This window comes from Nicotiana tomentosiformis, chromosome 3 (genome assembly GCF_000390325.3).
Source record: "Nicotiana tomentosiformis chromosome 3, ASM39032v3, whole genome shotgun sequence".
NCBI lineage: Eukaryota > Viridiplantae > Streptophyta > Magnoliopsida > Solanales > Solanaceae > Nicotiana > Nicotiana tomentosiformis.
Window position 1 is genome coordinate 147,962,669 of NC_090814.1, and position 20,335 is coordinate 147,983,003.

At 35.0% G+C, this 20,335-nt stretch overlaps 3 protein-coding genes and 1 long non-coding RNA gene across 6 annotated transcripts; all 4 read left to right on the top strand.

Moving 5' to 3' along the window:
- Window positions 1–1,170: 1,170 nt before the first annotated feature.
- LOC104120697 (uncharacterized) lies at window positions 1,171–15,884 on the top strand. Of its 3 annotated transcripts, XR_011415055.1 has the most exons (9): window positions 1,171–1,460; window positions 1,571–1,692; window positions 10,145–10,234; window positions 10,920–10,972; window positions 12,075–12,177; window positions 12,371–12,476; window positions 12,894–13,000; window positions 13,305–13,324; window positions 15,219–15,884. XR_011415055.1 is itself a non-coding variant. In XM_070197800.1 (7 exons), exons 1-7 carry the CDS (start codon window positions 1,250–1,252, stop codon window positions 15,230–15,232), a joined length of 699 nt encoding a protein of 232 aa, XP_070053901.1. In that variant the 5' UTR covers window positions 1,176–1,249; the 3' UTR covers window positions 15,233–15,884. The 3 variants fall into 3 exon arrangements, 1 of the variants encoding a protein (XP_070053901.1); XR_011415054.1 differs by having other exon boundaries at window positions 12,894–13,324; XM_070197800.1 differs by lacking the exons at window positions 12,894–13,000; window positions 13,305–13,324 and having other exon boundaries at window positions 1,176–1,460.
- LOC138907254 (uncharacterized) lies at window positions 1,699–3,665 on the top strand. Its single transcript, XR_011415056.1, has 2 exons — window positions 1,699–2,737; window positions 3,232–3,665. It is a non-coding gene; the product is annotated as an uncharacterized lncRNA (long non-coding RNA).
- LOC138906923 (uncharacterized) lies at window positions 5,088–7,061 on the top strand. The gene is made up of 2 exons (XM_070196586.1): window positions 5,088–6,592; window positions 6,673–7,061. Exons 1-2 carry the CDS (start codon window positions 5,842–5,844, stop codon window positions 7,059–7,061), a joined length of 1,140 nt encoding a protein of 379 aa, XP_070052687.1. The 5' UTR covers window positions 5,088–5,841.
- On the top strand, window positions 8,677–10,212 carry LOC104120696 (uncharacterized). The gene is made up of 2 exons (XM_009632513.4): window positions 8,677–8,880; window positions 8,961–10,212. The coding sequence occupies exons 1-2, from the start codon at window positions 8,679–8,681 to the stop codon at window positions 9,347–9,349; spliced, it is 591 nt and encodes a 196-aa protein (XP_009630808.2). The 5' UTR covers window positions 8,677–8,678; the 3' UTR covers window positions 9,350–10,212.
- Window positions 15,885–20,335: the final 4,451 nt, after the last annotated feature.

Here is a 20,335-nt window from a genome sequence, read left to right on the forward strand (position 1 = left end):
ATATTATCTATTACTACCTCCGTTCCAGTTTATATGAACCTATTTCCTTTTTGGTCCGTTCCAAAAAGAATGATCCCTTTCTAAATTTGGAAACAATTTAGCTTAAACTTACAATTCTACCCTTAATGAGAAGCTTTTATAACCATACAAATACTCTGGACCCCTTTTTGATTTGTTTAGGACCACAAATTTCAAAAAGTTTTTCATTTTTTCTTAAACTTCATGCCCATTCAAACAGATTCACATAAATTGGAATGGAGGTAGTAGCTTTCACTTAAAATGATCACTTATTTCACATGTAGCACTAATAGTCTACTATATTCTCTAATAGTATACATCTAAGTATCTAACAAGGTTAAAAGACTTTTGAAAAGCATATAACAGAATGTAAACTTAGTAAAATGTTCAAAGCATATTCCCACTTAACTAGTATCGTCTATATAGATCTTTTTTATTAAACCTAACTATATATTTTGCTTAGTTTATATGAATATTAAAAGTTATTAGGTAATTAAATACAAGTTTATTCAATGTGATTTAAGGTCTATCTCGTCCTATTTTAATACCTTCATTCACTATTATTTCGCACCTATGAACCAATACATATTGAGGTTACCATAGAACATGACAAAACAGTCTTGAGCGGCCTTTTTTTAAATATATTTATTATGTGTTACTTATACATTTTGAGAATGTGATTTAATCTTGTATAATGCATATTTATCTTAACATTCACATCGATTCCATATTTATTTTCTGGATGTGTCGGACTTCAATGGACCATCATTTACTTCCACCTCGTTCTCTACCTTTACTATCCAAATTACAATCTTCTTTGCTTGATTACACATTTAACCTTTGGTGACTCGAGCATCATTAACTATCGAATGCGAATATTTCAAATCTCAATCATGTGTAAAAAGCAAATTGTACGACCAAAAGTTATAGTTAGTGATACCAACAGGAATCTTAAAGAAAATAGGTGGGGAGTCTATTTCCATCTTTACTTTCCCCTTCTTTCTCTTTTTTTAATTCCCTAATGTAATTTGGAAAAGAAAAGAATAGAAGAGCAAACTGTAACCTAATGAAGTTAAGTGAATTATTTTTACAACTGCAACAAGTAAGAGGGTTAGTTCTTAGAATTAACATTCTAACAAGCACTCCGTTATTAAAAGGGGTCAAAATACCGCGGAATACAATTATCCGTTGCCAAACTTTTCCCGTAGAGTAGCTGAAGTATTAAATTCCAATGGCGATTTTTCTTCCTCTTCTCTCCATATCCCCAAAGGTAATGGCTTCCTCCGTCGACACAAGCCAAAGACTCCCCTATACCCCCCACCGTACTCCTCCCAAGAAACCCCTAACCTCTGATTCAACTCTATCCTTTTCCCCTTCCACCACCCGGTCCAATATTTCGGTTTCGGACCTTCTTAAACGTGAAATTCCTAAACCAACCCAAGGTACTTTTTTTTTTTTTTTTTCTCCTTTTGTGCATTTTTTTATATGTTACTTTGTATAATTGTATTTGTCCATATTGATTTTGTTTATGTTATTTTTTTCATGTAACTAGTGAAGGAGGATGAAACCTATATGGGGTACGACATATGGCTACCAAGTGCACCCAAAGTTGAGAAGGCTCGTTCGGTGTTTAATGCAGCCTCACTTGCTTACATTGGAGATTGCATCTTTGAGGTTTGTATTCACTATCTTACTTGTTGATTATATTCTCTCTTTTTTTTATATGTATAAAGTTTCTTGGATAATTAGCTCATCAATAAAATTCTTGATAACTTTTTGCATTAATATAGGATACAGAATTAAGTTCGACATGTACTATTAGGTCCAGTAGCTATATATATGCCACTCATGAGACAAGTTCAAAAATGTTTTACAAAATGAGAAACAGCATCCAAGATGGGCAGAGGCAGATCTATGATTTCTACAACGTGGGTGCACCACTAAAGAAAGGAGTAAAAAAAATAATTTAGTGGGAATTGATCCCTCTTACTTTAGGAAAATAACTTAGCATTCAACCAAGTACACCATTCAGACTTTTTGGAGCATAGGTGCTAGCAAACAATATTAGATCAGTTCTAGGAAATATGTATGGGTTCACGTGCACCATAATTTGGGGAAAACCAGCTATATCCTATCTTGGTTGGACTTTCTCCTAAATCTGCCCCTAAAGATGAACAAACTTAGGTTGAACGCTCGCCTCCGATATTTGGCATTAGCGAAAAACCCTCTCCCAGCTAACTCTAAACAAACAAAACAACTACTCCTCGATCTAAAGCAAGTTGAGGTTGGCTATATGAATCTTAACTGACAATGTCGTTCCCTTTAAGCTTATCTCGAACCAATAACATACAAAGTCTCCCAATTAAGCAGTGTTATAAATAGCGCTCGCCTCAGCGCTAATAGCGTGAGGCGAGGCGAGACAGTGTCGCCACAGAGCCTCTGTTACGTTGCGTTTCGAAATAGCGCTCGCCTCTGCCTGCGTGGCGAGAGGCGACAGTGTCGCGAAAAGCGACCATAGCGTCGCCTTTTGTTTTTTTTTTTAAAAAAAAGAAAAAAAGCAAAGACTCAACAAAAAGGGTCGTGATTAGGGCTTGACAAACATAGCTTCTTCAACTTGAACAAAACAACAGAGATTCTTTGACGTTCTGAACTCGCGAGCTATCGTCTGCCATCGTCTTCTTCTTTCAGAAGCTTGAGGTTCCAGCCATTGAAAGACCAGGTATGCTTCTTCTACTTTCTTCTTTCTTCTTTCTTCTTTCTTCTTCTTCTTTCTTCTTTCTCCTTCTTCTTCTCGTCTTCTTTCTATTTTTTTTCCTCTGTTTTTTGTCGAAAAGAACAAAAGTAGAGGTCTGTTTTCTGCTCTATTTTTCGAGCAAAATACAGAGGTTTCTTCTTCTCTTAACAGAAACAGAGGTCTGTTTTTGTGCTCTATTTTTTTTGGTTCTGTTTTGGCAAAATAACAGAGGTTGTTTCGAAGCCCTGTTTTTGCAAAATAACAGAGGTTGTTTCGAAGCCCTGTTTTTGCAAAATAACAGAGGTTGTTTCGAAGCCCTGTTTTTGCAAAATAACAGAGGTTGCTTCTTCTCTTAACAAACTTTCTGTTTCTTTCAGGCCCCGTTTTGTTTGCTTTTTTTTTTTAAATTATTGACTTATAGTCTTATAGATTAGAATTAATTGCATATTGACTTGATAATTTTTTTTTCAATAAAACAGCGTTGAAATGACTTCATCCGATAGTAATAAACGAAATGATATAGCTTGGAATTATGCTATACAAGGCTCATCAAGATCCGCAATTAAATGTGTGTTTTGTGAAAAAATATATAATGGTGGGATAACTCGTCACAAGCAACATTTGATAGGTAGATTTAAAAATGTAGTACAATGTCCCCTTTGTCCGCCCGAGGTTAGGGAGGAAGTAAAAGCGTTTGTTGATAAGAAAAATGTGACAAGAACTCAAATGAATTTTAAAGCATCGGTGAATCTAATTGATGAAGATGATGAAATAGATGAAGATGGTGAAATGAGACCTCCCCCTCCCAAAACTCATAAGGTATCTTCAAATAGTTCTAGTGGGTCATCTACGACGGCACGTACAGTGACAAAGGTCCATTTAATCTTTATTTCTCGGCAAAACAACAAGAAAAGGGAAAAGGTGAAGAAGGTCTAGGTTTAGAAGCCAAGAAGATTTTGAGAGACCGCGCCGTAAGTGCCTTTGCAGCATGGATGTATGATGCAGGGCTTCCTTTCAACTGTGTTAACTACAAAACTTTTGATAAATTCATTGAGGCCGTAGGACAATATGGCCCAGGAATGAAGCCTCCTAGCTATCATGAAGTTAGAGTAACTCATCTTAAAAAAGAGGTGAAGAAGATAGACCAAATTATTGAGGAGCATAAAGTGGAATGGAGCAAGTTTGGATGTTCCATTATGATGGATAAATGGACAGCACGGAATGAAAAAATGATCATAAATGTGTTGGTGAACTCTCCAAGAGGGAGTGTTTCTTGAATCTCACGATGCTAGCAACTCTTCTACGGATGGAAGCAAAATGTACAGCTTGTTTAGAAAGACTATTGATAAAATTGGAAAGAAAAATATTGTACAAATTGTTACAGATAATGCTAGTGAGAATGTTAGTGCGGGTAGGATGATGGAAGCTATGTATCCACACATTTATTGGACTCCATGTGCTGCCCATTGTATCAACTTGATGTTTGGTGACATATTCAAGGAAAACCCATATGCTTCAGGTAACTTTAATATAGTTATTTATACTTATGTCCTATCCTATTAAGTATTAACTATAAAATTGTTATTGTTACTTTTACAGTTTTCACTAAGGCCGTCAGGGTATATTCCTACATCAGTCAGAGGCCGTTGTTGTTGAATTTGATGAGGAAATTCACAAATGAAAGAAATTTGGTGAGACCGGCCAAGACTAGATTTGCAACGGCTTTCTTAACTTTGCATAGTTTTTACTTGCAAAAGAAAAAATTGAGAAAGCTAGTTCTTTCAAATGAATGGAAAGATAATAGATATGCAAAGGAAGTTGCGGGAAAAGAAACTGCCAAAGTTCTTATTTCTCCATCATTCTGGAATGACGTCGTTCGGGCTCTTAAAGTTGGTGGTCCTTTGATTAAGGTACTTCGTATGGTGGATGGGGAGAGAAAACCACCAATGGGCTATTTTTATGAGGCTATGGATCATTGTTATAAATAGCGCTCGCCTCAGCGCTAATAGCGTGAGGCGAGGCGAGACAGTGTCGCCACAGAGCCTCTGTTGCGTTGCGTTTCGAAATAGCGCTCGCCTCTGCCTGCGTGGCGAGAGGCGACAGTGTCGCGAGAAGCGACCATAGCGTCGCCTTTTGTTTTTTTTTAAAAAAAGAAAAAAAGCAAAGACTCAACAAAAAGGGTCGTGATTAGGGCTTGACAAACATAGCTTCTTCAACTTGAACAAAACAACAGAGCTTCTTTGACGTTCTGAACTCGCGAGCCATCGTCTGCCATCATCTTCTTCTTTCAGAAGCTTGAGGTTCCAGCCATTGAAAGACCAGGTATGCTTCTTCTCCTTTCTTCTTTCTTCTTTCTTCTTCTTCTTTCTTCTTTCTCCTTCTTCTTCTCGTCTTCTTTCTATTTTTTTTCCTCTGTTTTTTGTCGAAAAGAACAAAAGTAGAGGTCTGTTTTCTGCTCTATTTTTCGAGCAAAATACAGAGGTTTCTTCTTCTCTTAACAGAAACAGAGGTCTGTTTTTGTGCTCTATTTTTTTTGGTTCTGTTTTGGCAAAATAACAGAGGTTGTTTTGAAGCTCTGTTTTTGCAAAATAACAGAGGTTGTTTCGAAGCCCTGTTTTTGCAAAATAACAGAGGTTGTTTCGAAGCCCTGTTTTTGCAAAATAACAGAGGTTGCTTCTTCTCTTAACAAACTTTCTGTTTCTTTCAGGCCCCGTTTTGTTTGGTTTTTTTTTTTTTAAATTATTGACTTATAGTCTTATAGATTAGAATTAATTGCATATTGACTTGATAATTTTTTTTTCAATAAAACAACGTTGAAATGACGTCATCCGATAGTAATAAACGAAATGATATAGCTTGGAATTATGCTATACAAGGCTCATCAAGATCCGCAATTAAATGTGTGTTTTGTGAAAAAACATATAATGGTGGGATAACTCGTCACAAGCAACATTTGATAGGTGGATTTAAAAATGTAGTACAGTGTCCCCTTTGTCCGCCCGAGATTAGGGAGGAAGTAAAAGCGTTTATTGATAAGAAAAATGTGATAAGAACTCAAATGAATTTTGAAGCATCGGTGAATCTAATTGATGAAGATGGTGAATGAGACCTCCCACCCCCCCCAAAAAACTCATAAGGTATCTTCAAATAGTTCTAGTGGGTCATCCACGACGGCACGTACAGTGACAAAAGGTCCATTCAATCTTTATTTCTCGGCAAAACAACAAGAAAAGGGAAAAGGTGAAGAAGGTCTAGGTTTAGAAGCCAAGAAGATTTTGAGAGACCGCGCCGTAAGTGCCTTTGCAGCATGGATGTATGATGCGGGGCTTCCTTTCAACTGTGTTAACTACAAAACTTTTGATAAATTCATTGAGGCCGTAGGACAATATGGCCCAGGAATGAAGCCTCCTAGCTATCATGAAGTTAGAGTAACTCATCTTAAAAAAGAGGTGAAGAAGATAGACCAAATTATTGAGGAGCATAAAGTGGAATGGAACAAGTTTGGATGTTCCATTATGATGGATAAATGGACAGCACGGAATGGAAAAATGATCATAAATGTGTTGGTGAACTCTCCAAGAGGGAGTGTTTTTCTTGAATCTCACGATGCTAGCAACTCTTCTACGGATGGAAGCAAAATGTACAGCTTGTTTAGAAAGACTATTGATAAAATTGGAAAGGAAAATGTTGTACAAATTGTTACAGATAATGCTAGTGAGAATGTTAGTGCGGGTAGGATGATGGAAGCTATGTATCCACACATTTATTGGACTCCATGTGCTGCCCATTGTATCAACTTGATGTTTGGTGACATATTCAAGGAAAACCCATATGCTTCAGGTAACTTTAATATAGTTATTTATACTTATGTCCTATCCTATTAAGTATTAACTATAAAATTGTTATTGTTACTTTTACAGTTTTCACTAAGGCCGTCAGGGTATATTCTTACATCAGTCAGAGGCCGTTGTTGTTGAATTTGATGAGGAAATTCACAAATGAAAGAAATTTGGTGAGACCGGCCAAGACTAGATTTGCAACGGCTTTCTTAACTTTGCATAGTTTTTACTTGCAAAAGAAAAAATTGAGAAAGCTAGTTCTTTCAAATGAATGGAAAGATAATAGATATGCAAAGGAAGTTGCGGGAAAAGAAACTGTCAAAGTTCTTATTTCTCCATCATTCTGGAATGACGTCGTTCGGGCTCTTAAAGTTGGTGGTCCTTTGATTAGGGTACTTCGTATGGTGGATGGGGAGAGAAAACCACCAATGGGCTATCTTTATGAGGCTATGGATCAGTGTTATAAATAGCGCTCGCCTCAGCGCTAATAGCGTGAGGCGAGGCGAGACAGTTTCGCCACAGAGCCTCTGTTGCGTTGCGTTTCGAAATAACGCTCGCCTCTGCCTGCGTAGCGAGATGCGACAGTGTCGCGAGAAGCGACCATAGCGTCGCCTTTTGTTTTTTTTTTTTTAAAAAAAGAAAAAAAGCAAAGACTCAACAAAAAGGGTCGTGATTAGGGCTTGACAAACATAGCTTCTTCAACTTGAACAAAACAACAGAGCTTCTTTGACGTTCTGAACTCGCGAGCCATCGTCTTCTTCTTTCAGAAGCTTGAGGTTCCAGCCATTGAAAGACCAGGTATGCTTCTTCTCCTTTCTTCTTTCTTCTTTCTTCTTTCTTCTTTCTTCTTCTTCTTCTTCTCTTCTTCTTTCTATTTTTTTTCCTCTGTTTTTTGTCGAAAAGAACAGAAACAGAGGTCTGTTTTCTGCTCTATTTTTCGAGCAAAATACAGAGATTTCTTCTTCTCTTAACAGAAACAGAGGTCTGTTTTTGTGCTCTATTTTGTTTGGTTCTGTTTTGGCAAAATAACAGAGGTTGTTTTGAAGCTCTGTTTTTGCAAAATAACAGAGGTTGTTTCGAAGCCCTGTTTTTGCAAAATAACAGAGGTTGCTTCTTCTCATAACAAACTTTCTGTTTCTTTCAGGCCCCGTTTTGTTTGCTTTTTTTTAAAAAATTATTGACTTATAGTCTTATAGATTAGAATTAATTGCATATTGACTTGATAATTTTTTTTTCAATAAAACAACGTTGAAATGACGTCATCCGATAGTAATAAACGAAATGATATAGCTTGGAATTATGCTATACAAGGCTCATCAAGATACGCAATTAAATGTGTGTTTTGTGAAAAAACATATAATGGTGGGATAACTCGTCACAAGCAACATTTGATAGGTGGATTTAAAAATATAGTACAATGTCCCCTTTGTCCGCCCGAGGTTAGGGAGGAAGTAAAAGCGTTTGTTGGTAAGAAAAATGTGACAAGAACTCAAATGAATTTTGAAGCATCAGTGAATCTAATTGATGAAGATGATGAAATGGATGAAGATGGTGAAATGAGACCTCCCCCCCAAAAAACTCATAAGGTATCTTCAAATAGTTCTAGTGGGTCATCCACGACGGCACGTACAGTGACAAAAGGTCCTCTCAATCTTTATTTCTCGGCAAAACAACAAGAAAAGGGAAAAGGTGAAGAAGGTCTAGGTTTAGAAGCCAAGAAGATTTTGAGAGACCGCGCCGTAAGTGCCTTTGCAGCATGGATGTATGATGCAGGGCTTCCTTTCAATTGTGTTAACTACAAAACTTTTGATAAATTCATTGAGGCCGTAGGACAATATGGCTCAGGAATGAAGCCTCCTAGCTATCATGAAGTTAGAGTAACTCATCTTAAAAAAGAAGTGAAGAAGATAGACCAAATTATTGAGGAGCATAAAGTGGAATGGAGCAAGTTTGGATGTTCCATTATGATGGATAAATGGACAGCACGGAATGGAAAAATGATCATAAATGTGTTGGTGAACTCTCCAAGAGGGAGTGTTTTTCTTGAATCTCACGATGCCAGCAACTCTTCTACGGATGGAAGCAAAATGTACAGCTTGTTTAGAAAGACTATTGATAAAATTGGAAAGAAAAATGTTGTACAAATTGTTACAGATAATGCTAGTGAGAATGTTAGTGCGGGTAGGATGATGGAAGCTATGTATCCACACATTTATTGGACTCCATGTGCTGCCCATTGTATCAACTTGATGTTTGGTGACATATTCAAGGAAAACCCATATGCTTCAGGTAACTTTAATATAGTTATTTATACTTATGTCCTATCCTATTAAGTATTAACTATAAAATTGTTATTGTTACTTTTACAGTTTTCACTAAGGCCGTCAGGGTATATTCCTACATCAGTCAGAGGCCGTTGTTGTTGAATTTGATGAGGAAATTCACAAATGAAAGAAATTTGGTGAGACCGGCCAAGACTAGATTTGCAACGGCTTTCTTAACTTTGCATAGTTTTTACTTGCAAAAGAAAAAATTGAGAAAGCTAGTTCTTTCAAATGAATGGAAAGATAATAGATATGCAAAGGAAGTTGCGGGAAAAGAAACTGCCAAAGTTCTTATTTCTCCATCATTCTGGAATGACGTCGTTCGGGCTCTTAAAGTTGGTGGTCCTTTGATTAGGGTACTTCGTATGGTGGATGGGGAGAGAAAACCACCAATGGGCTATCTTTATGAGGCTATGGATCAGTGTTATAAATAGCGCTCGCCTCCTTAGACTATGAGGCTATCTTTTCGTATGGTGGATTAGGGTACTTGAACTAAGTCTATTTTTTTTTTTTAAATCTTCCACTATGAATATTATACATTTCCCCCTTTTTGGGTCATACGGTAGAAGATTTAGAAGGATGGTGAAGCTTAGGATTGTCCAACTCCACATTACAGGAAACGCTAGAAATTCTCTTCCTTAGTGCATTTCGAGATCTGGAATCCTAAGCTTGACACATGCTAGTAGGCTCTGCCAAATTGGAGGCAGGGATTGAACTTACTGTTTTGGTGCATATAAACAAAAAGTCCAAGCCTTTCCTTTTGTAGTTGAAAGCTGGAACAGGTACTTTATTGCAAAGCCCAATTTCAAAATATACTTTGTCCCAAAAATAATGTCTCACAATCCTAGTCTGCTTTCTTGTCGTCCAAAAAATGTCCTTGCTTACCTTATCTAAAAAGAAAATAAATAAAAGAGAAATACTTGCTTCCTCAGACGAATTTTCAGTTTGCTTTTTTAATACTGTATCTAAGGATAATATTCATAAGGTAAGATGTCAAGCAAAACACTCTGCTCGAAAAATAATTCCCAAACTGACAATCTTCTCAAACTGAATCCTAACATCTTAATTTAATAACAACTCAATTCTGAACTAATACTTTATTTATCACCTGTCAATGCCATATTTGATTCTTTTAAAACTAGAAGCTACAATATCAAAATTTAAAATTCAATTTGGGATGCAACTTTTGAATTGTATATCTTATCTTGTTGCACCTTTTGACTGTGCAGCTATATGCAAGAAGGCATTTTTTGTTCCCACCATTAAGCATCGAAGAGTACAATGATCGAGTCATGGCAGTAGTACGTTGCGAGGCACAAGTATGACTCTCTCACAAGTCTTAAGGCCTTATGAAGATTCATTCTAGATTATTGATGTATGTTTCCCATGATTATCTTGTATAATGTCTCCCTCAAGAGACAAATCCGTGTTAAGAGTACTTATTTGCTGTCTCCAATAGGAGACAAATATGGACTAGGAACATCTTGATTATACTTTTTATCCTCTTTATGGACTTATAAGGGGATCAAGACTCTTGAAGTTTGGCTTCCCTCCCACGAGAACAAAAGGCATTGAGATGATTGTACTGCATAATGATGTAAATCTTCCGCAACTAATTACATGCTTTGAGATGTTAAAAAGAAAAGATACTAGGAATGATTTTACTGCATAATATGTGAAATATTTCATATTTGCTTGCATGACAACTGTGTATGCATGCTTTGAGATGTTAATAATTCACTCTTTCAGCTGCACAGTTGTTTTAAGATAACCTTTTTTTAACTCAATTAGCTTAGGTTTTTCTTGAGAAATGATCCTTTTGATTGGTATTTGAGCAGGTGCTGAATACAGAAGGATTCAAGTACTTCTTTTCCCGCCTTATACTTTTTTCCTTTAAGATCTTGGTGTTATGTGATGATACTTTATTGAATATGCATGGTACTTTTCTTTTTCATGTCAACTTCTTCATAAGGTGGAACTGTTGAGTTTTTGTTCACATTGCAGGATGCTATGTTGCAGAAAGTTATAAACGACAATATTTTGTCAGAAGAAGAAAGGTAGATATTTACATTTGAGCTGGGCTTTTTCCTTTTGGATGTTCATATGAGATTACATGTTAACTAATCCTCATCTTTGGAATTTGTGGGATTCTCAAATCTTTGTTGTGCTAACAGCTTTATACTTTATAAAATAGAGCAACTTTCTCCTTCCTCAAACAAACCAAATTAGCTTTTCATATTACAATTATTCATGAAGTCAAGGATTTCATTCATTGTAGATTCCTATCTTGTTTATACTCAAGCCATCTTCCTGCATTGCCACTCCCTTCTAAAATGCCTCTTGCAGAACGTATTTTATGGCCTACAACTGTTTGAAAAATTAGTTTGTGCCAAAAAGATGATAAACACGGGTTACACAAGCGATTTGTTTGTTGAAGCAGGATCATTTAGGCTGAAGATGAGATGGTTCTTCTAATAAAATCCAACTCAGGAGGAGAGTAGTTATATCAATGTTTCACCGCCATAACTCAGTTGTTGTTTGACAAATTTATGGTTTAACTCTATTCTCAACCGAGTTCAGAGTTCCATTTTTTCTTCTCCAACTCAACTAATGGATTGATTAGGAAGGATATGGTAACAGATTAAGAGGAATAGGAAAACATACAAGTTCCCAAATCGTTCATTATGAATTTTGATCTCCTGCACTTCTCTTTCCAATTTTTTCATGATGTCATTAGCCTCTTCCATTACATCAAATTCATAAATCTATGCTTATCGAAACTTAAATGTTGGTTTTGTAGATGAAAGTTTTTGGGGAAGACTGTTAGGATTCTAAATTGAGATGTCTCTGCCCTTGAAGGGGTCGTTTGGTTCAAAACCAGATTATCTTAGGATTATAATCCTGGGATTCTAACCAGGATAGATAATCCCATGATTTTGGTACAAGTTTTATTCTAGTTTTAGCTAATATTCACAACCAAATATTGGACAAATTTAAACCCAAAATTTATCCATAATCCGTGTAACCAAACGGCCTCTAAATGTATTGTTTAATTTATCCCCGTTAAACTACAAAAGAAGTATTACTTGTAAAGCAAAGAAAAAAATCCTCATGTTTATCATGTGATTTTGACCGTGTGTATGTTTTTCCATGTTGAAGGGGTGTGCTTCGTTGGGGGAAAAATATTGTTTCAGGCAAAACTCGGACGAAAAAGCGTGCCGGTGTGGCTGTTTACAACCGAGCTTCTTCACTTGAAACACTTGTCAGTTTTTTCAACCCTATTTTTAAGAATAGCGAATTAACTGCTTTATCTGTGTTTTCATCTGTCATGTGCTGTTTATTAGAGTCAATCAAATATTTTCCTTTTTCGGTAGTTTGGAAGCTAATGAAATTTTTTATGGAGTGCATATGATTTTTTCACTTACCAAATTGATTTTTCTAGTACTCTCTTGTAGGTTGGTTATCTTTACCTTACAAATGTGCAAAGGCTAGACGTAATCATGCTGAAGTTGGGCTTCTGTACAGGTGACTCTAACCTGCCAATTGTGGAGAAAATAGATGGTAAGCTGTTTCTGTGACTAAATTATTGCTGGCAATTAAGACTCACTTTTCAATCACCCGCCCAAACCGCTCATATTTAAGCGGGTTGGTTGAATGATATTTGAAAATGGGTTGAATATGGGTTGAGCCAATATTTAACCGGTGACAAATTGGGTTTTGATGGGTTTATTGTGACAATATGGGTTCCGCATGGTGGGTTGGTGAGTTTGGTTGGGTTTTGCTCAGTCCCCGCATTCTCTTAGGGACAGTCGCCTTACTCCATCAGACAAGTGGAAAGGTCTGTGCTTCATTCTCTTCTCTACCTTGATTGGTAATATGGATATAGGGACATTACATATGTTTACTTCTGATGACCATTGTCTTGTATTCATGCGGATGATGATAGCTAACAACATTAAGAGTATTATTTACAAGCAGAAAATGACAGGGAATGCTTGAAGTTTGGAAGAACATTTTCGTTCTATTGACGCGTTAGTTGTTGCTACGCTACTGGCATAACTCACTACTATAAAGTTTAAGACTACTTGAGACTTAAGGTAGAACACTAGTAGGTAGTCGAGAGTGTTTCTTTCCCATACCAGTAGTATTAGTGTTAGTCTTGTATTTTATTATTGGTAGATTTCTACTACTACATGTTGTTCCTTTCGCTTCGTTTTCCTATTATCTTGTTGTTACTGTTTGTTACTACTGCTTTCTTTTCATCTTTTCTTGAGTCGAGGGTCTATCAGAAACAACCTCTCTACTGTCTAGGTAGGGGTAAGGTCTGCGTATACACTGCCCTCCCCAGACCCCACTTATGGGATTATATTGGGTTTGTTGTTGTTGTTGTTGAGACCATGGGAATGAAGGTGGATGACTCTTTTTCGGTTAAATTTATTCTGAATTCGCTACCTTCTGAATATTGACATTTCTGAATGAACTATAATGCTATTGAAGACATGTAAAATATTAGTGAATTGTCCAGTATATTTACTCAAGAGGAGTCAATACTTAAGAATCGGTCAAAGAGCTGGTAAATATCTAAAGTGAAGGCCAACAAGTTTAAGTAGAAGAAAGCAATTTCACAGGATGCTAAGATGAAAAGTAAGGCATAAAAGTATCACTTTTGTAATAAAGAACAGTATTTGAAAGATTGTATGAAACATAAAAGTATCACTTTCAAATTTAGGTTTTAATGATCTTGAATGTTTTGTTGCATCAAGAGAAAGCAAACCAAACATAATAAAACAGGTGCAGTAATAAGTAGCCAACTTCTTCAAACTATACACATTTGTATGTGCTTTGATGTTCCATCTTTTAGTGGAGAAAAATATTGTATCACCTTTTGTTGTTGATTTTTTACGTTATGGATAATGCCTATTTGTTGAAAAAAATCTCAAGTGATGAATGGCTTTGGGTGATCTATGCAATTTAGTTCAATGGCTTGAAAATTTTCAAATTTGTTGAAAAATGGAAGAAGTGAGTCACGATTTTGTCCATGTCATCCCCCCCCCCCCCCCCATAAAGAAGAAATTTGTCAAATATTCTCCTTTTACTTTTACATTTTGTTTGCTAGCTTTTAAGCTTTGTTCCCGTGGAAGATGGTCCCCACCCCCACTTTCTTTCTATGACATTGAGAATGAGACGAGTTATGGGCCATGAGATGACTCATATTTTCAACTTATACATGGCCCAATTTCAAGGGGCAGATGATATGTCCTTTTCCGTGAAGTAAGTTTATCACAGAATTGAAAGACTAGTTTATGTGTCTGCTTATCCAAAAAAAATTATATGCATCTGTTCATGTGGAACACTCGCTTCGCCCGATGACTCAAATTTTCAACTTATATGAGTCCAATTTCAAGGGGCATATGATACGTCTTTTTCCTTGAAGTAAGTTCATCACAGAATTGAGAGACTAGTTTATCCAAAAAAAATAAATATATATATATATATATATTTATATATTTATCTGTTCATGTGGAACACTAGATTGTGCCTTTTCATGTAATTTGCTGGTTGCTCTTTTATCCTCTTTTTCTACCCCCTGATGGTTGCAACAATTGAACTTTTGGAATTGGATAGATGGTGGAACTTTCTTTTGCCGTTGGTGAGTGCAGTCTGTTGTCTTACCATTTTCTCTACCATAAAGGAAAGACATAGGAGTACATCAAAGCCTTTATAGGAATACTGGAACATATTATTAATCTATTATATGTGCAGGAAACTCGTTCTCACCATTTCTCTTTTCGGTAACATCTCTGCTCCGTTCCCTGAACAGTGTTATCAAAGGCGAAAAGCGCAAAAAAGCTCTAAGGTCTATTGGGGCTTTAAGCGCAAAGCGGAGATAAAGCGTGGGCTTTAATGAAAAAAGGCGCAACTAGAGAAAAAGTAAAAATATGTATATGTAATCCAAAACCAATAATCATAAGCATAAATAACAAATATATGGACAAAGAAATTGAAAAAAATTTACGACAAAGTGAAATATCAATTGCTTAGTGTCGCCTTTTCAGGATCACATTCATTGGCAAGGAAAAGTATGCCTTAGAGCCTTGATGCGACACTGAAGCGCTCGCAAAGCTAGGCGAAGTGCTCAACCTGTTTTGAGCCTCGCTTCAGGGCTTAAGCGCGCGTTTGACAACACTGTCCCTGAACTGTTTAGTATTGCTTTTGCCTCACCTTTAATGTGTGAGTGTGGGATGTAATCTTATTTATTTTTACTGTAATACTTTCAAGTTTGACAAATATTGCATGTAATAGGTACAACAAGGTGATGTTGGTGGAAGTGATGAAGTTCATGAAGTGCAATTCAATATAAAAAGGACAGACATGTCCAATGGCATGCTGAAACAAATGAGAGCCTCAAAAACAACATTGTTCAGAAGGCTGTTATTACCTCTTCACTGCTTTCTCTTTTAAATATCTCAAGAGCTTGGATATGTGTGGGCTCATCGTATTTCAAAGCTTAGATAGAAAGAAAGAGGTCGTGTTGTTCTGAGATGGAAAAACATTCATACTGACAGCAGAGCTATGATTTCCTCCTTAATACTTCTGTAAACTATATGCATAGCTGAATTGGTTGAGGAATGTGTTAGATTTTGCTCATTCGCAGTTGTTAACACGGGGATAAATTGTTCATGAACACGTTTTTGTAAGTAGCTATTTTTTGTAACAGGTCATTTTTCATGTAATACGTGTTAGTATTCGATTGAATTTTTGGAGGAGAATAAGTTGAGGTTTAATAGTTCTTTTAAGAGAAATGAGTCAGGGTGATGCAATACAGTTGTGGCTGCTCAGGTTCTTTGCTTGACAACAAAGAGAGTACTTCGTTTGCATTACCAAAAACCTACTTATATTGGTTTTGTAAAGTTTTTGCCTTAAAGTTTTAGTAGAAAATTGTCCCTCTGCAGTTTGACATTACCAAAATCAATGGCTTCCTGAGGCCTCCTTTTGATCTCTATTCTCCATTTGCTAATCATGAAATGAAGTTGCAATGCATGTAATAGAACTTTTGATGCCAGCAGACTGAATTCAATTTCCTATTTTGTTTTGCTACACTTTCTTGATCGCGATCAGGGGAGATATTGAGCAGTATTTCTCTGCAAGTTGTCCATTATTCGATGCCTCATATTGCAGAAGTGATCCTGAGATTTAAAGCTGAAAACCTTTTAAGGTTGGAACTCAGTCTACAATTTGAATTGGGGTGATGATGACTTGGTTCTAACATTGATCTTTTTTTTTTTTTTTAGTTCTGCATTTGCTACGTTAAAAAGTTAAGATAGGATAGTGGAGAATCAACTATTCTATCTAGAGACAAGAAAAGGATGAGAGCGTAAACAAAAGGAAATAGAAAAGCAGGAAAGTGTAAACAAAAGGAAAACCAACAAGTTGGCACAAATGGCTTAGCGATTTTTACATTTCTATACACTATTTCAATCTTTATTACCCCCTACTCAAATTTTAATATAATTATATATTATATACCCAGTTACCAATTATGTACATTTTTAGGCATTTAATGATAATAATTAGTGTCCTAAGATCACTCTAACGCCACTCCCCCACGTTTCTCTCTCCACAAACCTTCCGTATCTTGCACTCACCCACGTTTCTCTCTCCACAAACTTCAGTATCCTTCCATTAACGCCTATTTCCACTCTTCTTCAAAAATCCGTCTATATTTTATCCTTCTTCTTCAAAAATCCCTCTCCATTTTTATAGATTCAAGCTCTAAATACTCTACCACACACCTCCATTAACGTATGTTGCTTGCTTAACTTTCAATGAAGAAGAAAACACTTTCGAAGACCAGCCCTAATTCCAGTAAGAGAGCAGCAATTTCACCAATGACAGCCATTAAAAAGCTTGGAAGCTTTGAATTCGAATTTGGGTTTTTTAAAAACCTATTATTTGTTTGGATTGAGTGTTGTTGCAAACAATTGGGAATATTGTTTGGAGTTTATATCTCATTTTTTAGGGTGTTTTGGTGAATATTAAACTTGATTTTGGTTGAATTTCAGATTGAAACTCGAAGAAGAAGAAGACATGACATACATTATACTTACGAAATTGTAGTAAAGTTGTAGTAAAATTATAGAAAAATTGTATTCTGTTATTTATATATATATTTTTATTTAAATATTGTATGAAAGTTGAACAATATTGTATAAAAATTGTATTTAAGTTGTATGATATTGTAGTTGTATATAACTGGGTAGAAATAACATATGAAAGTTGTAGATAGGTTATATAATATATAATTAGTTGTATGAAATTTATTTTTACTATGTATAAATTAGATACAAAATATACAAAAGACATATTGTATAAAAATTATATTTTAGTTGTATGATATTGTAGTTATATTTAACTATGTAGAAATAATGTATGAAAATTGTAGATAAGTTGTAGATTAGTTGTGCTTTTACATTGTGCTTTTAAGCTCTTTGCCTAAACGTGTTAAAACTGTTTAAAACATTACTTAATTTCATGAAATACTTTGCAACTTAATTGAGATCGATTTCTCATAAAATGTAAACTTACCTATCTTCAGCATTACATGCCAGAAGGATTTCATCTAATTTTGCAGGAAAAAGTATAACCATTGTTGAGTATGATTTGTAAAATAATGCCCTCGAGATATATTCTATCCAACTAGGGCTGTCCTATTAATTATTACTCCTACCTAAAGAAAGTGAAAAGCATAGGATATAATTCTTTGAAAATGGGTGCCCTTCTAATTTTGTATTTTGAATAGCAACTTCAACAAGTTCTTAATTGGATAATAATTAAATAGACTTGATGGACAGGGAATAGAGTCTGATTCTCTTTTAAGGATTTAAATTAGAATTTTGGTTTTATCCTGAATCCTGATAAAAAGAACTTGTAAAAAGTTGTCCCCAAATATTAACCTAATCTTCCTGTTAATTATAGAGGAATTCTTACTAAATTCCAACGTAAAACTGAAGGGTTAAAAAGAAGAATAAGAATAAGAAAAAGGATCAGAAGAAATAACACAAAATTGTAAGTACTATTAAGACATGGTTACGTGATCAACCAGATGAAAGAGTTGTCCACTGACTTGATCACTAAATTGCTACAAGGGTGGAAGATCCGGAGAGAAAAGGGGAAAGAGGAGAGAAAAAAGGAAAAAAGTATAACTAAATCCATTGATTGAAGACACTAATAATGAATTGGGAGCCTTTTAAGGTGGAATGTATATATTTTGTAAACAAAACTTGTTTAGGTCGGGTAATTAACTAAACGTGGACATTTTTGGTAATAAAATTTCATATAGTGTATAGAAAGGTAAAAATCCCTATACTTTTTTTCTTCTTAGTGGGCCGTTAGAAGGAAATTTTAGGAATAAATGCGGGAAAATGACATTGTACGCTTTCAAAATAATAGCGTAAAGAGAAATATTTTTTTGTTTATATATATATATAAATATAAATAATTTTTGGTGCGGGCTAAAAGTGATAATACAGATAAATGCTAGAAACGTCATTATCTAAGTACAACAATCGCCACCCTTTCCTTTAATTAATACTCTATTAGTTTAAATATTACAAATGTGTCAGTCCTTGGTTTTAAAACTAATGAGTCCTTTTTGTTTTAGTTTTTTTTATATTTTATTTTTGATAACATGCTCTTATAGTTATAATAATATTATAATATTTAAAATCACATGTTTTAAAAGCTTTTTTTCCTTAAATTTTGTGCCAAGGTACATAAATAAAATGAAATGGAGAAAGTAGTAGTAGATGATGTTTTATTTTCTTTTTTAAGGGAAAGGAAAAAATGGATTGCATGAAAGGAGATGTCAAACTTGACAATGTGAAGATGGGGACGGACGTTGAGATATTTGTCGAAAAACATTACTTTGTACGCAATTTAAAGATGTTTGTCCAATTTAATATCCACATACAAGTTAGAACCTTAAAGAATTCAGTGGCGTAGAATATTGGTAAATATCAAATAATTAGGCCAAAAAAAAACCCCACATTTCCCATCAACAGAATTTATGCTATGACCATTCGACTTTTGCAAATATGGATTAAATGGACCCATTTGATTCTGGAACTTGGATTTGGATAACATTTCAAAAACCTTTCCTTGTGTATGTGGCAAGCCAATCCTTAATACTTACTAGGATAACACTTTTATTTTGGGAGGACTACATTTTCTTTGGTTTGGAGTTGAAATATTTATTTTCCTCTTCTGCCCTCAATTTTTTCTATAAGCACAAAGAAGAGCGTATACCTTTAATATCAATACGCGAATATGTTGGGCGTGCGAACAAAGTCCCACATTAATAGTTAAAAAGATTAAAAGACTACATATAAGGTGTAGGCTTCTTTTAATGTTGTCTTTTAAAAAAAACCGTGCAGACTTAACCCAAAGCGTACAATATCACACTATGTTAAAACTATTTGTAGGCTGTATTGGAAGAGGTTTAAACAAAGCGACACGAACCATGAGAATTCGTATAGTTAACTGCGACTTATTTGGTGGAAAAAAAAAGACATTATTTTTGGTTTGTATGTGTGAATTTAATTTCACTGGAGAGGAAAGAAAACAAGATAGGAAATAAATTGGTTTCGTCCATATTCAAAACACTGCATCTAATTTATTTTGCACTTTAAATGGATGAGAAGTCCAACAAGGCAAAATCCGATGGCTTTTCAGTTATGACTAGGATGATAAGCTTTATCCATTCCATAATTTCCAATATTAAGTTAGAACAATTGATGAATCATCGAAGAAAACAATCGAGGTTTGTCAATAATTAAATTTAATACAATGACATAAGTCTTACATGGCTGCTATTAATAGTAAGATTGGAAACTCATTTTTGTTTTGTTTTAAATATGCATTCTAAGGTTTGTCAATATTTAAATTTGTTTTGTTTCGATTCAAACAAGTTTTAAAGTATCGCTCAGTTTCTCAAAAGATTTAGTTCCAAGTTTAATAATTTCCGGTAAAGATACAATCTTAGTTTATACTGACTCTTTAAACGACTACATTGTAGATGCTATTGCATGTATTTTCCTGTGAAAGAGAGATCCTCAATTTATAGAGGTCACAACCTTTTTCTCCAAGAAAAGGATCTATATTTTTCTTTCAGAAAAAGTAAAAGTAATTATGGTAATATTTTACTAACTTTCCTTTAAGACAAAAGTAAAACTCAAATATAACAAGAAAATCAGACAAAAGTAAAACTCAAATATAACAAGAAAATCAGGGTAAAACACCCTAACAGATAAGTGTTGGATAAAAGCATGTTTGTATTTTACATAATTAACGATGAATAGAAATAATACATGTAGACAGGTATGTCACTGCAATTACATGTGACAATGATTAAGTTTGTATTT

Bases quoted from the DNA above. Each gene is read 5' to 3' on its own strand.
- LOC104120697 (XM_070197800.1), top strand. From the start codon at position 1,250: ATGGCGATTTTTCTTCCTCTTCTCTCCATATCCCCAAAGGTAATGGCT. The intron at 10,235-10,919 runs GTATGACTCTCT...TTCACATTGCAG, and splicing joins TAGTACGTTGCGAGGCACAA to GATGCTATGTTGCAGAAAGT. The intron at 10,973-12,074 runs GTAGATATTTAC...TCCATGTTGAAG, and splicing joins ATTTTGTCAGAAGAAGAAAG to GGGTGTGCTTCGTTGGGGGA.
- LOC138906923 (XM_070196586.1), top strand. From the start codon at position 5,842: ATGAAGATGGTGAATGAGACCTCCCACCCCCCCCAAAAAACTCATAAG. The intron at 6,593-6,672 runs GTAACTTTAATA...TTACTTTTACAG, and splicing joins GGAAAACCCATATGCTTCAG to TTTTCACTAAGGCCGTCAGG.
- LOC104120696 (XM_009632513.4), top strand. From the start codon at position 8,679: ATGTACAGCTTGTTTAGAAAGACTATTGATAAAATTGGAAAGAAAAAT. The intron at 8,881-8,960 runs GTAACTTTAATA...TTACTTTTACAG, and splicing joins GGAAAACCCATATGCTTCAG to TTTTCACTAAGGCCGTCAGG.